Below are 13,123 nucleotides of genomic sequence, written 5' to 3'. Positions count from 1 at the left end.
TTAGGCCTCCACAGCCCGCTCACTCAAAAGGGGAGTTCATACTCTAGAAATCCATGGTGAGATATATTGATGGTCACCCATGTCCTTTGCCTTCACGTTAACATCCCTCCCCACTAAACTCCATTCCTCCCCCAATACCCAAGCAGCACAATGGCATGGTGGGTAACACTGCTGCCTCACAGAGCTAGGGACCCAGGTTTGAGTCTGTCCTTAGATGACTGACTGTGGAGTGGAATTTGCACATTCTCCCTTGTCTGTGTGGATTTCCTCTGGGTGCCCCGGTCCAAAGATGTGTGGGTTAGGTGAATTGGCCTACGTAGATTTGGGCTAGGTAAAGTGCTCTTTTGGAAGGTTAGTGCAGGTTTTGTCTGATCTCTTTCTGCTCTGAAGGGATTCTATGACACCCCTGCCGTGAGAAGGTCCTTTCTAAAGCTTGGCGATGTCTGAGGTCAGTCGAAGGTGGGACCAGATCTAGTTGTGTGAACTAAACTGGGGCTCTTTTCTTCTGCAAGAGCATTGTAAAGCCACTGATGTGAATTTCTTCTTCAGTTCTGCTTCAGCTGCTTCTGTTTCTATTTCAGAGTCCTTGTCCTTGTCATCCGGAAAGGCAGGCCTGGGGTCAGCTTCCAGTTGTTGTCTGACATTAGTGGTAGCCTCCTCCATGACCAGTAACAAGGTCTGCTCTGGGACGGATTCTCTGCTCTTGAAGTTGTCCAGGTGTTATTTTTTGCCCTGGATTTTTACTTTGTAAAATACTGGCCCCATTTTCTCCATAATGATCTCAGGGACCCACCTGGGACTACTTCCGAAGTTCCTTACATGCACATGGTTTTCTTGTTGGGGCTCCACCCTCCCCATCAGATGAGAGCAGTAGGCTCAGTCTTGTTGAAGATCGTTAGCACTTCAGCCTAAAAATGCCAGGGACCTGAGTTCAATTTCAGCCTGAGTGGACTTTGCACATTCTCCCTGTGTCTGCATGGGTTTCCTTTGGCTGCTCCAGTTTACTTCCACAGTCCAAAGATGTGAAAGTTAGGTGGATCGATCAATGCGTGGGATTAGGGGGATTAGGCATGGGCCTAGAGCATGGGCTCTTTCGGAAGGTTGATGCAGACCTGATGGGCTGAATAACTTCCTTCTGCACTGTTGTGATTCAATGGGAAGCTGCCATCCCATTAACAGTTCCACTGAGGCAATTCCTGTTGTTGCATGAAGTGTGGTCCTATAGCAAATAGGAATTGTGCCAATTTAGACATGACTGGGAGGGGAGACAGGGGAAGGATGCACACAAACACATGACTGGGGAAGCAGACATATGACTGGGCATAGAGATGTGGGAAGCATGAACACAACATGACTGGGTGGGGGAGACAGTGAAAGGGTGTACACAGGCATATGACTGGGGCAGGGAATGGGGAAAGGGACACACAGATATATGACTGGGAGGGAGAATGGGGAAGGATGCACACATGATTGGGTGCAGGAGGGAGAAGGATCCACACATTTGGAGGGACAGACTGGTGAAGGGTGCACATGACTGACAGACATGGGAAAAGAACATGGGGTGGAATTGACTGCGATGTGCACACAGAACGTGACTGGGGTTGATGGGGAAAAGTATACACAAACACATGAGTGACAGAGACTGGGGAAGGATGTTCACGGGCATGATTTTGGGGAGATGGGGGAAGGATGCATATAGGCACATAAGTGGCTGGGAAGGGAGAGATGTCGGAAGGGTTCACACAGACACCTGACTGGGGTGGGGAGAAAACTGAAGGGTGCAAACCAAGTCACATGATGGGGGAAGACAGGGGAAGATTGCATTCTGCACATGACTTTGGGGTGGAAACAGGGAAGTGGGTAACAGACACTTGGCTGAGCAGTATAGTTGGAGAAAGGATGACTACAACAATAATTTAACAACAATAATGGTAATATTGGCTTTGAAATGGCTACTCTGGCTGAGATTTGAGCATGCTGGGACTTCTGGTCAACTTATAATTAAAACCAGATACGGGTCATAACTCTGAGTCAGGGATCTGGTCTGGAAACAGGTCTGAAACTGTTAACCAAATATGAGAAGTTGTTTACTTTCAGGTAGACACGGTGGCACCAAATTTATTGCCGTTATGTGAGGGACACGCATATTTGCATCATTTACAAATAATTTCATTGGTATTTGAGCTGTGTGATTGGTTTCTGGTCACACAATTAGGTGGATGACCAAGAATCTTAACATTAACTTTCAGTTAAAATTAATGTTCAGTTAAAGTTGATGTTCAGTTCATAAGAACATAAGAACTAGGAGCAGGAGTAGGCCATTTGGCACCTCAAGCCTGCTCAATAAGATCATGGCTGATCTTTTCATGGACCTAGCTCCACTTATCCACCGTTCACCTTAATTCCTTTACTGTACAAAAATCTATCTTTGCCTTAAAACATTCAATGAGATAGTCTCAAATGCTTCATTGGGCAGCAACAGAGAATTCACCCTTTGGATGAATCTGAATCTACTCCCCCTTATTTTGAGGCTATGCCCCCTAGTTCAGGTTTCTTCCAGCAGTGGAAACAACCTCCCTACTTCTATCTTATCTGTTCTCTTCATAATTTTCTATGTTTCTATAAGATTCCGCAACCCCCCCCTCCATTTTTCTAAATTCCAATTAGCATGGTCCCAGTCTACTCAGTCTCTCCTCGTAAGCCAACCCTCTCAACTCTGGAATCAACCTAGTGAATCTCTTCTGCACCACACCACCACCCCCGCCAACCCCACCCCCCCCCACCCCCCCCCCAACCCCCCCCCCCACCCCACCCCCACCCCCCCCACCCCCCCCACCCCACCCCACCCCACCCCACCCCCCCACCCCCCCCACCCCCCCCCACCCCCCCCACCACCCCCCCACCCCCCCCCACCCCCCCCCCCCCACCCCCCCCCCACCCCCCCACCCCCCCCCACCCCACCCCACCCCCCCACCCCCCCCACCACCCCCCCCACCCCCCCCCCCCCCCACCCCCCCCCCCCACCCCCCCCCCCACCCCCCACCCCCCCCCCACCCCCCCACCCCCCCACCCCCCCCACCCCACCCCACCCCCCACCCCCCCCACCACCCCCCCCACCCCCCCCCCCCCCCCCCCACCCCCCCCCCCCACCCCCCCCCCCCACCCCCCACCCCCCCCCCCACCCCCCCCCCCCACCCCCCCACCCCCCCACCACCCCCCCCCCCCCCCCCCCCCCAACCCCTGCCCCCCTCCAGTGCCAGTATACCCTTTCTCAAGTAAGGTGACCAAACCTGCACACACTACTTCAGGTATGGCCTCACCAGCACCTTATACAGCTGCAACATAACCTCCCTCTTTTTAAACTCCATCCCTCTAGCAATGAAGGACAAAATTCCATTTGCCTTTTTAATTATCTGCTGCTCCTTCAACTTTTTGTGATTATGCACAGGGACACACAGGTCCCTCTGCACAGCAGCATGATGCAATTTTTTTTACCATTTTGCTGTTATTCCTACCAAAATGATGACCTTACATTAGTTAGAAGTTCAGTAAAGGAGTGAAAAGAGTTGCAACTGTTTAAGCTTGAGTTGGTATCTAAAGCGTCAAATAAAGTGAGATTGTTCAATTAATTAAGACTCCTGTCCCTGTTTATTTCATTAAACTGGAATGCTTGGAAGGTGTTTAAATTAAAAACCAAATAACAATGGAGATGGGGGCAAGGTGCACCTAGCACATGACAGGGGGTAGATGGGGGAAGTTGCCCCTATCATAGTGGAACTGCTGGTAAATGGACACTTGTTGAAAATAAAGGTGGATACGCGAGCTGCAGTTTCTGTTATCAAGGAGCATGAATAAAACCATCTTCAAACTGGTATTCAATTTTGGAATTTACAGCACACAAAGGCAAACTAACCTACATAGGAAGACCATTAAGAATCAGGGGCATTACTGGCCTGTTTTTAATAATAAATTGATCAAAAGTCCTAGCATGTTTAACTCTCAGCCTGAACAGCCATTTCAAAGCCAATATTATCATTATTGTTGTTAAATTATTGTTGTAGTCATCCTTTCTCCAACTACACCGCTCAGCCATGTCCCTGTTACCAGCTTTCCCTGTTTCCACCCCAAAGTCAGTGGACAACAGACAACAAGCAGCTCAATTCCTGATTCATTGTTGTGTGGGGGAAAGAACGAAGCTGAATTGGCTCCAACAAACCAGGCTAAATGGTGTATTGTGGAAGAAGTCAGCCCAGCAACATCTACTAAGAAGTGGGAAGTGGACGATCTGGATTGACACCTTCATATGATAGGGATACATGACCTCAAGACCACCTGAAACCTTGATTTCAAAGGCTGGAAGGAGGGGAGATAAGCTAGTACAAACTCTGTAATTACATACTGTTAATGTTGTAATGTTAATCATGAAATAGTTTAGATTAGTTACAGTTGCAACACTGAAGCAAAGTACATAAGCCTTATGACACACAGTGACTTGAATCAAAGTGTAAGTAACTCATGTTCACCTATAGGCAGGAAAGTCAAGAAGGGAGGTATAGGAGAACGAACCAGTACTTTCAAGAATAACTTGGGAGTCTGCATATTACGACACATCGGTGATATGAGAAGGCATTTGACTTAGAGATCAGAGCAATATAGATTTGGTCAGCAATATGTCAGGACATGTCATGGCTTCCTCTCCTTACCTGTATCCTGTATTGCAAATATGCATGTAGAGTTCAGTAAAGTAAACAATTACTTCAATAATTACCATGTTTAATGATGTCTAAGCAGAAAACACCATGAGTAGTGACAACACAATACAACATTCAACCTAAGCCCTCCCCATCTTGAGGCCCAATGCACAGTGACTGAACAAGATACCCCCATGAGACCATCACTTATAGTTATTTGTTCCCCATTTACAGTCTGCTTATGCTTCTGCCGACTAACTGTGCCATCTATGGTTCAGCGAGCAACCAACAATCCCCAGGACTGAAATATGTGAGGAACTGACCATGCCATGCACACCATGTTGTGAACAACTGACAGAATGGCAAGGCCCTCCCCCTCTCTGGACTGGCACTAGGGTTGGCATTGTTCCAGGACTGTCTCTGCTTTCTAGCCCTGACTACATGGTGCACACAACTTCAGGATTATCTCTTTATGCTTCTAACCCTTTCCCCAGTCATATGCCTCTGTCCACCCTCCCCCCAATGAGTCTGGACCAACTCTCCAAAAACACATCTTACCCAGGCATCCCCACCATCTTACCCAGCAGCCCCCCCCACCACCGCCCCATACCTCCCAGCCTGCTGCATCCCCCTGCATTTACCATGACTAATATACGTAACCTACATAGCTTTAAACACTAAGCAATAATTTAGCATGGCTAATCCACCTAATGTGTACATTTCTGGATTGCAGGAAGAAACTGGAGCACCCGGAGGAAACAATGCAAATTCCACACAGATGGTGGCCCAAGGCTGGAATCAAACCCGGATCCCTAGTGCTGTGAGGCAGCAATGCTAACCACTGTGTCACCATGTCCTGCATAACCGAAGCATAACATCCTTACTTTTATGTTCAGTTCTACTTGTAATAAGGGACAGCATTCCACTAGCCTGATCCAACTCAACTTTCTGACACTTACCTTTCGTGACAGCCGTCTTTTAATTTCTCGCTTTTCCTCTTCTTCTTCTTGCTCATTTCTTGCTAAAGAGATAAATCAATAAAATCTTCAACAACTGCAATATATGCTTGCTGAATGGTGAAACATGCTGCAAATACGGGGTAGATTTCATGCTCCCCTAGTGTTGTGTTTGAAAGCAGGGAGCTCATTAATTCCAAGAGTGGCTTGCCCATTGCTTCCTCTGCTCCTCTGCCCCAATGCGAGTGGCAGAGATGGCTTTGGGGGACCTCCAATTGATCAGCAGCTCTTTGATGTGGAACCTTCCGATTGAGGAGGGTTGATGCCTTTAAGTTATTGGTGGCTAATTGGTTGTTAATTGGTTTCAAAGAATATCAATCTCTCCTTTTCAAAAATTGCCATCTAACATTGCAAATAAATTCCTGGCATTTCATACAGTCTAATGCACAACTGACAGAAAATGATAGATGTCAGTTTGTGCTCAGACAAGGCACTGTAGCCAGCGTGGCATTATTTTTGGGTGATATTCCTCCAAAAAATGATTAAGTGTCATAATGGTGGGATTAACAGAGCAATCTGCACCAATCTCTCAGGTGCATTCCACACTGCAATCTTCCCAAACTCAATCATTTTTTTGGAGAATTGGGAACTTTGCACCAGTACTGTGGTGGTGGGGGTGGTGATAAATACACAGGTGAGCCCGGATTCAAAATACTCAGATGCCATTTTGCAAGAGCGCCATAAATTTTCAGTGCATTGGGAGATCCTCTCCCTCGCCCCTGGACATGAGGACATGCTCATCTACAGCATGCCCCATCTCCAACACAGGTTGCACCGGTGCATTAGGGTCCTTCAGATGGATCCTTCTGCCTGACCATGACATGCCTCCCCACTGTGACTTCTGACAAACAACTTCTACCTTTAGTTAGTTATTAAACAGTGAAATTCAACAGTTGACACTTTTTCTCCACAGCATTAAGAGTCTGACTTTTGTTCCGACAAGGAGGAATGATAAAGTTGTATAATTACTTACGTTTCAGAATGTTTCTTTGTTCCAGTTCCTCTGCAGTTGGCCTCTGACTTAATCGCCTGTGTAAAAAGATCAGGATCAGTCTCTTCACCATGTTTCTTCACAGCAGTGTTTGCTACATTGTCATTATCCCATGTTGGAACTTGCAAGTGGCTGTTGAAGACCTCTGCCACTCCAAGCCAGAATACCTAATGCAGCACCTGAACTGAAATTCTTGTTGCAAACAATATTTTTTGATCTGAAGGAAGTCATACACGATTGCATGCTATCATTGCATTATGCTAAAAGCATCTGGAAAGCATTTCATTTTGCATATTTCCTTTCTCCCACACCTGCTTCCAAGTTTTTCTGAGCCTGATCACTTGTATGAAATTGCCTGATGTTGTATGTCCCCCAAATGCTAGTTATAATGTTGATGACATGATGAAAAATAGGTTCTTGTATCTCCCAACCTAAATAAAAAATCATGCTTTTATTTATCTAATCTTGTTACACTGAGTTGAAAGCCCCATTCAGCGATTTGCTCTGAAGAGAATTTGAAACTTGCAAAATAGTTGTGACTCTTGATTCAGTCCAAATACTGAAAAAGTACAATCAGTATATTTTCATTATTGTCATATTTAAGGATCTATCAATTCACAACTGACATTTATCAGATCCTGTTAACAAAAGTGACAGGCCAGTTGAGAAGGTAGCAATGAGTGACATGGACAGAATTGAGTGTTTTATTTTATCCATGATCAAAGTGTTTTTACATATTAAGTTAGTAGGTCTTCTTATCTTCGGAATGATTTGTTCCAATTCAATCAATTTCAGCAGCAATCCTTTGTGAATTTAAAAACAAGATTATTTATCATCACATACTTTCTCCAGAGGTTTAAATCTGATATCTCATTCACACTATCACATGTGTGATGACTTCAGCCAGGCTGATGAGGTTGGCTTGCTCGATGAGTCCTTGGCAGTTGGCTCGTTGGTCTATGGGTATGATTCTCGCTTAGAGGTAGCACTAGCATGCGAGAAAACCCAGTTCCAGTTGCTCAACTGACGAGCTCAATTAATTGTTTCTTAAACCTGAAGCAGGTTTGAGCTCAAGACAAATAATTGCAGTGGATATATCACTGCAGAACACGAGGAGGAGGGATCACTAAATATTATCAAAAGAGCTACCTGATGAGTTCCAATTGATGGTTAAATCAGGGAGCCTTATGCTCTCTATTTAAAGCAGATGTGTCAGACTCCCAGCCCGCATTCAGCAGGGAGCAATTGGAGATCTGGCTGTGTACAGACGTATAAATAAAGTAACTTGGTTACGGGACTTTCACCTCCGTGGAGTTATTACAACGTGCATATAGATTAGAATGAACAAATCAGTAAGAATTCAATACAATTTGAAACGGCTCCAGTCTCTTTTGTAACAGGTTTGTCCTTTCTTAGAGAAATTAATGACTTAGTTGGAATGGAAATCTTGCAAATAGCTGAGCATTCTCAGTAAGCTACAGTGCTTCTTGTAATTGAATTGCCAGGGGGTAAACTACCAGGTGAACTCAAAAATAGTTCTTCCATTTTCAAGATAGCTGTTTTACCCTGGCTGCATAATTGTCCTGCAGATGATTTCATGGTAGCATTTCTGTCTCAGAATAGCATTTCCTGTTAGTTTTAAAAGTAGGTGACAAACATGCCTTGCCCATATAACATATTACAAGTCCAAAATCCTTTTCCAAATAAGGGTGCGTTAGGACAATAAACATCATGTCTCGTGGCTTTTCACACTGAGGGTGGGATTTTACAGCCTCCCAAAACTGTAAAATCCTGCCCAAGGACAACAGACCTCTCCAAGGTCTGCCCCTTTCCTGCTCCGATTCCTGTGGTGAGCGGGACAGTACAATTCTGACCTGAGTATTTAAGACAGCAAAGGTACACGTGTTTGGAATGAGGAGTCATCCTGATGCAATGAAAAGTCCATGAGACTCATTTCATATTTATCTGATGTTCATTGAGTTTAAACATTTCTACTGTCCAAGATGAAGCAGAAAGATATAGCTATAACAAAACATAAATCTAAAAATTGTAATATCTTCATGCCTATATTAGGCATGCCAAGAAGTAGAGACAAACAGATGGGGAGGTTGGACGCAAAGCATTTGAGGAAAAGGAGAATGGAGAAATAAGAGCAGTGAATAGAGAGTGAGATAGAAAGAGAGGTTTTAACTGCAATAAGGCTTGCATGGTGGTTAAAAGGGCTTGTAGGGCACTGGGAAGCAGCAGCAATCCATGGCTTCTACCTTTAACTGGAACACAGGAAACCAATGTGGAACAGGCATGTTTACAGTTATAATACATGCAAAATCTCATTAAGAGCTGTTTTTACTCGGTTAAGTTTTAATTAAAGCTTAGCAATTTCCTTGGCTTTGTGGAGGTTGCCATGGACTTCAAAACAAAAAGACAAGTGTGATTTGAGGGGCTGAACAAAAGAAGGATAAGAAATTCTTCAAAATCTGAGATCTGACCCCTGCTTTCTTGTCTGGGGGAAACACTTGTATTCTTACAACTTGTATTGGAAGTCTGTTTTCATTGCCTTGAAGATCATTTCCATTACTCTGGAATGTTTGGCCTTTTATTTGTTCTTTTCAGCTGCTAACCTTTAGTTTGGCATGTGAACATTGCCTTAGCCTTACCTTAGACCTCAGATAAACAAGATGACCACTAGAAGGGTTGATGCTTCTCCTTAACCACCTGCTGCACCATAGGAGAGAAGGATTGAGTACACTGATCCAGTTTACAGGAGATAATACCCCCAACATCTGGTTCACGAGCCAAGGAAGGCTTCCTAGACATGCCTCTTTCTTGTCCTTACTCATGGATTGAAATGTTCATACTTATTAGAACATGTGATCATGATACTGAAAACAACGAACAGAATTCTTCCATTTTGACGCTAAGGGCAGTGGTGGCCAGCTCCAGTGACATCTGCCCCACCAACTGGAGTAGTGGGATCCCACGCCAGATTTAGTGCTTGGAACCTAATTAATTATGCACAAACATCCCCTCAGTGCCACCTAGTAGGCTGTCCACTTGCTATCAGTTACCAAGATCAAAGGTTCTGGTGCCATATTTAAATACCAGTCCAACACACTTAAATCACTTTCTCCAGCCCAGCTGTCTTCACCAGACCATGCAGGATATCAGCAATCCAGAGAAGAAAAAAACTAGCAGTCTCATGAATGAGTCTGTTCCTTAACTCACTTGAGGAAGGAGCTGCACTCTGAAAGCTCGCAATTCCAAATCAACCTGTTGGACTTTAACCTGGTGTTGAGAGACTTCTTATTTAATTCAATGGCCCCAAGAGGCCATTACCTGTGAGGTGTCCACGCCCCAGTTGGACTTCTGGACCTCTACTCACTGCAACTTGAGTCTTCATCTATCACCTTACAGTAATAATATGATATCTCTTTAACTCCCTTGTTTGGGAGCTTTTCATGCAACCTTGTCAGGGTCCAGCTTTCCTCCCCTTCGTCTTCTCTTTGTCTTCCATTGTTCATCATTTTCTAAGAATGAGGGCAACGCATTTAACATAGTCTACTTGTATTTCAGCAAGGCTTTTGATAAGGGTCTATATGGGAGATTGATAGTGAAGTCAAGAGCCCATGGGATCCAAGGAACTGTGACATGTTGGTTATAGAGATGGCTGAGTGGCAGGAAACAGAGGGTGATGGTGAATGGGTGTTTTTCTGACTGGAAGATTGTGGGGTTCTGCAGGGATCTGTGTTGGGACCCTTGCTGGGTGTGGTTTATATAAATGATTCAGACTAGAATGTAGCAGGGTTCATCAGTAAGTGTGTGGATGATACAAAAATTGATAGGGTGGTAAATAATGAGGAATGTAGCCTTAAATTACAGGACAATATAGATGGGCTGGTCAGATGGGTTGATCATTGGCAAATGGAACTCAATCTCCAATCACCACCCCTGCAGAGTTCCCCTCTTCCCCCCACAATTACCATCCCTGCAGAATTCCCCCCTTCTCAGCCAATCACCACCACTTGCAGAGTTCCCTTATCCTCGCCAGTCATCATCACTGCAGAGTTCCCTCCCCAATCACAACCACTGCAGCGTTGCCCCCTTCCCTCCCTGATCACCACCCATGCAGAGTTCTCCCCTTTCCTCCCCAATCACTATCCTTGCAAAGGTCTCCCCTTAACTCCCCGATCAGCACCGCTGCAGAGATCCCGCTTCCCTCTCTGATCAGCACCCCTGCAGAGTTGCCCCCTTCCCCAATCACACCCTTGCAGAGTTCTCCTTCCCATCCTCATCACTGCCCCTGCAGAATTCCCCCCTTCCCACCCTGATTACTGCCCATGCAGAATTCCCCCCTTTCCTGCCAATCACCACCCCTGCAGAGTTCTCCCATTCTCTCCTTGATCACCAGCCCTGCAAAATTCCCCCCTTCCCTCCCCGATTTCCACCGCTGCAGAGCTCCCAATGCCTATCACCACTTAGGCTCCACCCCACTGAGGACCCACCCCTTGGCACTGTCACAACAATGGTGCCCAGTGGGCACTGCCAGACTGGTACGGCCCATAGGCACTGCCCATCCAGTGGCTTCAATGGCCTCTGATCCCTCCTGCATGGCCATCACATCTGGTTCCCGTTGATGGGGACCATGAGTGATTCTCATCAGTGAGAGGGAGGAAATGGCCGTGCCTAGCACATTAACGGTCATTAATATTTAAATTGGCCTCTCGCCCTTCTTGTGCACAAAGTCAATCACACTAGCAAAACACAGTCTTGAAGATGGTTCCCCGCATGAAACTGGTTTGCACTGATGCAAAAGCCATATGCGTTATCTCACTGATCGACCAACGCAGAGGGTCAAAAAGATCGTGTTCAATGTCTTTATAAGAAATGGTGACCAGCTTTGTGAAGTTGGGAATCAGGGAAGGCTGGGATGAACCAAAGGAGCTAAAGGCATCAAAGGTTGTTCATTTGATTAGGGTTCATTGTTGTTATAGAGTTTGATTTGATTGTGCCCTGGAGCTGTCACCACCCTCCTGCTGAGACTGGCCAGGGCTTCTCAGATACACCTTGGAGGGAGGCCCTGAGGAATCTTCTAAGGATAGCATCAGTGAATTGGCTCAGGCATCTACAATACAAGCCACCAACACAGAGACTATCCTGGTGGTGGGACATGTTAGTGGTGAAGCTTTTGGGTCAATCATTGGTGAGCACTTCACAGCCGCTAACGCATATCAAGTGGAGGTGGGAACATCCAAGGGATCGTGCACAAGGAAGTCTGTCGGAGGTAAGGATTCATTTGGCCCAGATCGGTCATCCTGAAGCTGGTGGAGATGCATTAGCAGACCTGGGTAATTGTGGATGGGCTGTCAGCAACCATGCTGTGATTGCAAGGCTGTCTTAGGAGTCAGAGTGCTGTCGCTGGAGGTGGTGCCGGTAAAGCATGATACTCAAGTTAACACTGCAAGGGTCGTGTCTGCAGTGGAAAGTCAGGGATTTGTCCTCGTGGGTGACAGGTTGAAGGCCATCCTGGGGACACAGCGGGCCAAGGCAGAGACACAGCCGACCACGTCCGAGGGTGTCACTTGAATTCTGGAGGCAATCTGTTCATGGCCACGGTGTCGGAAGGGTTCTGGAGACACAGCAGGCCCTGGCTGTGAGCCTTGACAACTTAGAGTTTGAGGATATAGGAAAGGAAAGAAATGTATCTACCTCTCTCCCTCTCTGTAACACCCACCATACAAATGGGTTCCAGACTCTCAGGCATAGAATTCAAGTGGCAGGGTATCTCCCAGTGCACTGGGAGGTCTGTGCAATGGCATCCCAAGTCATGTTCAAGTTTAAGTGAAATTTATTTATTAGTGTTACATGTAGGCTTGCACTGCAATGAAGTTACTTGAACATCTCCAGGTCGTCACACTCAGACGTCTGAACAGGTACACTGAAGGAGAATATAGCATGGCCAATGCACCTAACCAGCACATCTTTCAGACTATGGGAGGCAAACCTGAGCACCCAGAGAAAACCCACATAGGCATGGGGAGAATGTGCAAACTCCGCACAGGCAGTAACCCAAGCCAGGAATTGAACCTGCGTCCTTAGCACTGTGAGGCAGCAGTGCTAACTACTGTGCCATCTTGCTGCCCTTTTCAGTGGCAAGTAAAGGTTCTGCATCCCTTCCCCACCGGGGCTTTGTTTTGCACTTAGTGCTAGAAGATTGTGACTTACAGCTCATTGAAAAAACTGCTGCCATTCCCTCTCATTTTCTTGCTCACTTGGCACTTAGAATTTTTTTGATGAAGGTTGCGCCCATTACATATTTAAATAGTTGCATGATTGCTTTTAGAATTGGTCACATTATTTGACAGTGATATATTTGGAGTGTTTCACAGGCTCCTGCTTAGTTTAATTTTAATGTTCTGTGCAAAGTA

At 46.0% G+C, this 13,123-nt stretch overlaps 1 protein-coding gene across 1 annotated transcript in view; it reads right to left on the bottom strand.

Annotated features, from left to right (window-relative positions):
* The window catches only part of phactr1 (phosphatase and actin regulator 1), a 433,761-nt gene that overhangs the window by 7,961 nt on the left and 412,677 nt on the right, over positions 1-13,123 (bottom strand). Inside the window, exons 10-11 of the mRNA XM_080215880.1 lie at positions 6,681-6,736; positions 5,651-5,712 (exon numbers count right to left, since the gene is read on the bottom strand). Of these exons, the coding sequence (XP_080072006.1) occupies positions 5,651-5,712; positions 6,681-6,736 (118 nt within the window). The remainder of the gene's footprint in view (positions 1-5,650; positions 5,713-6,680; positions 6,737-13,123) is intronic.

This window comes from Carcharhinus amblyrhynchos, chromosome 2 (assembly GCF_965287045.1).
Source record: "Carcharhinus amblyrhynchos chromosome 2, sCarAmb.v2.hapA, whole genome shotgun sequence".
Lineage (NCBI taxonomy): Eukaryota > Metazoa > Chordata > Chondrichthyes > Carcharhiniformes > Carcharhinidae > Carcharhinus > Carcharhinus amblyrhynchos.
This window is presented reverse-complemented; position numbering and strand designations above follow the sequence as displayed.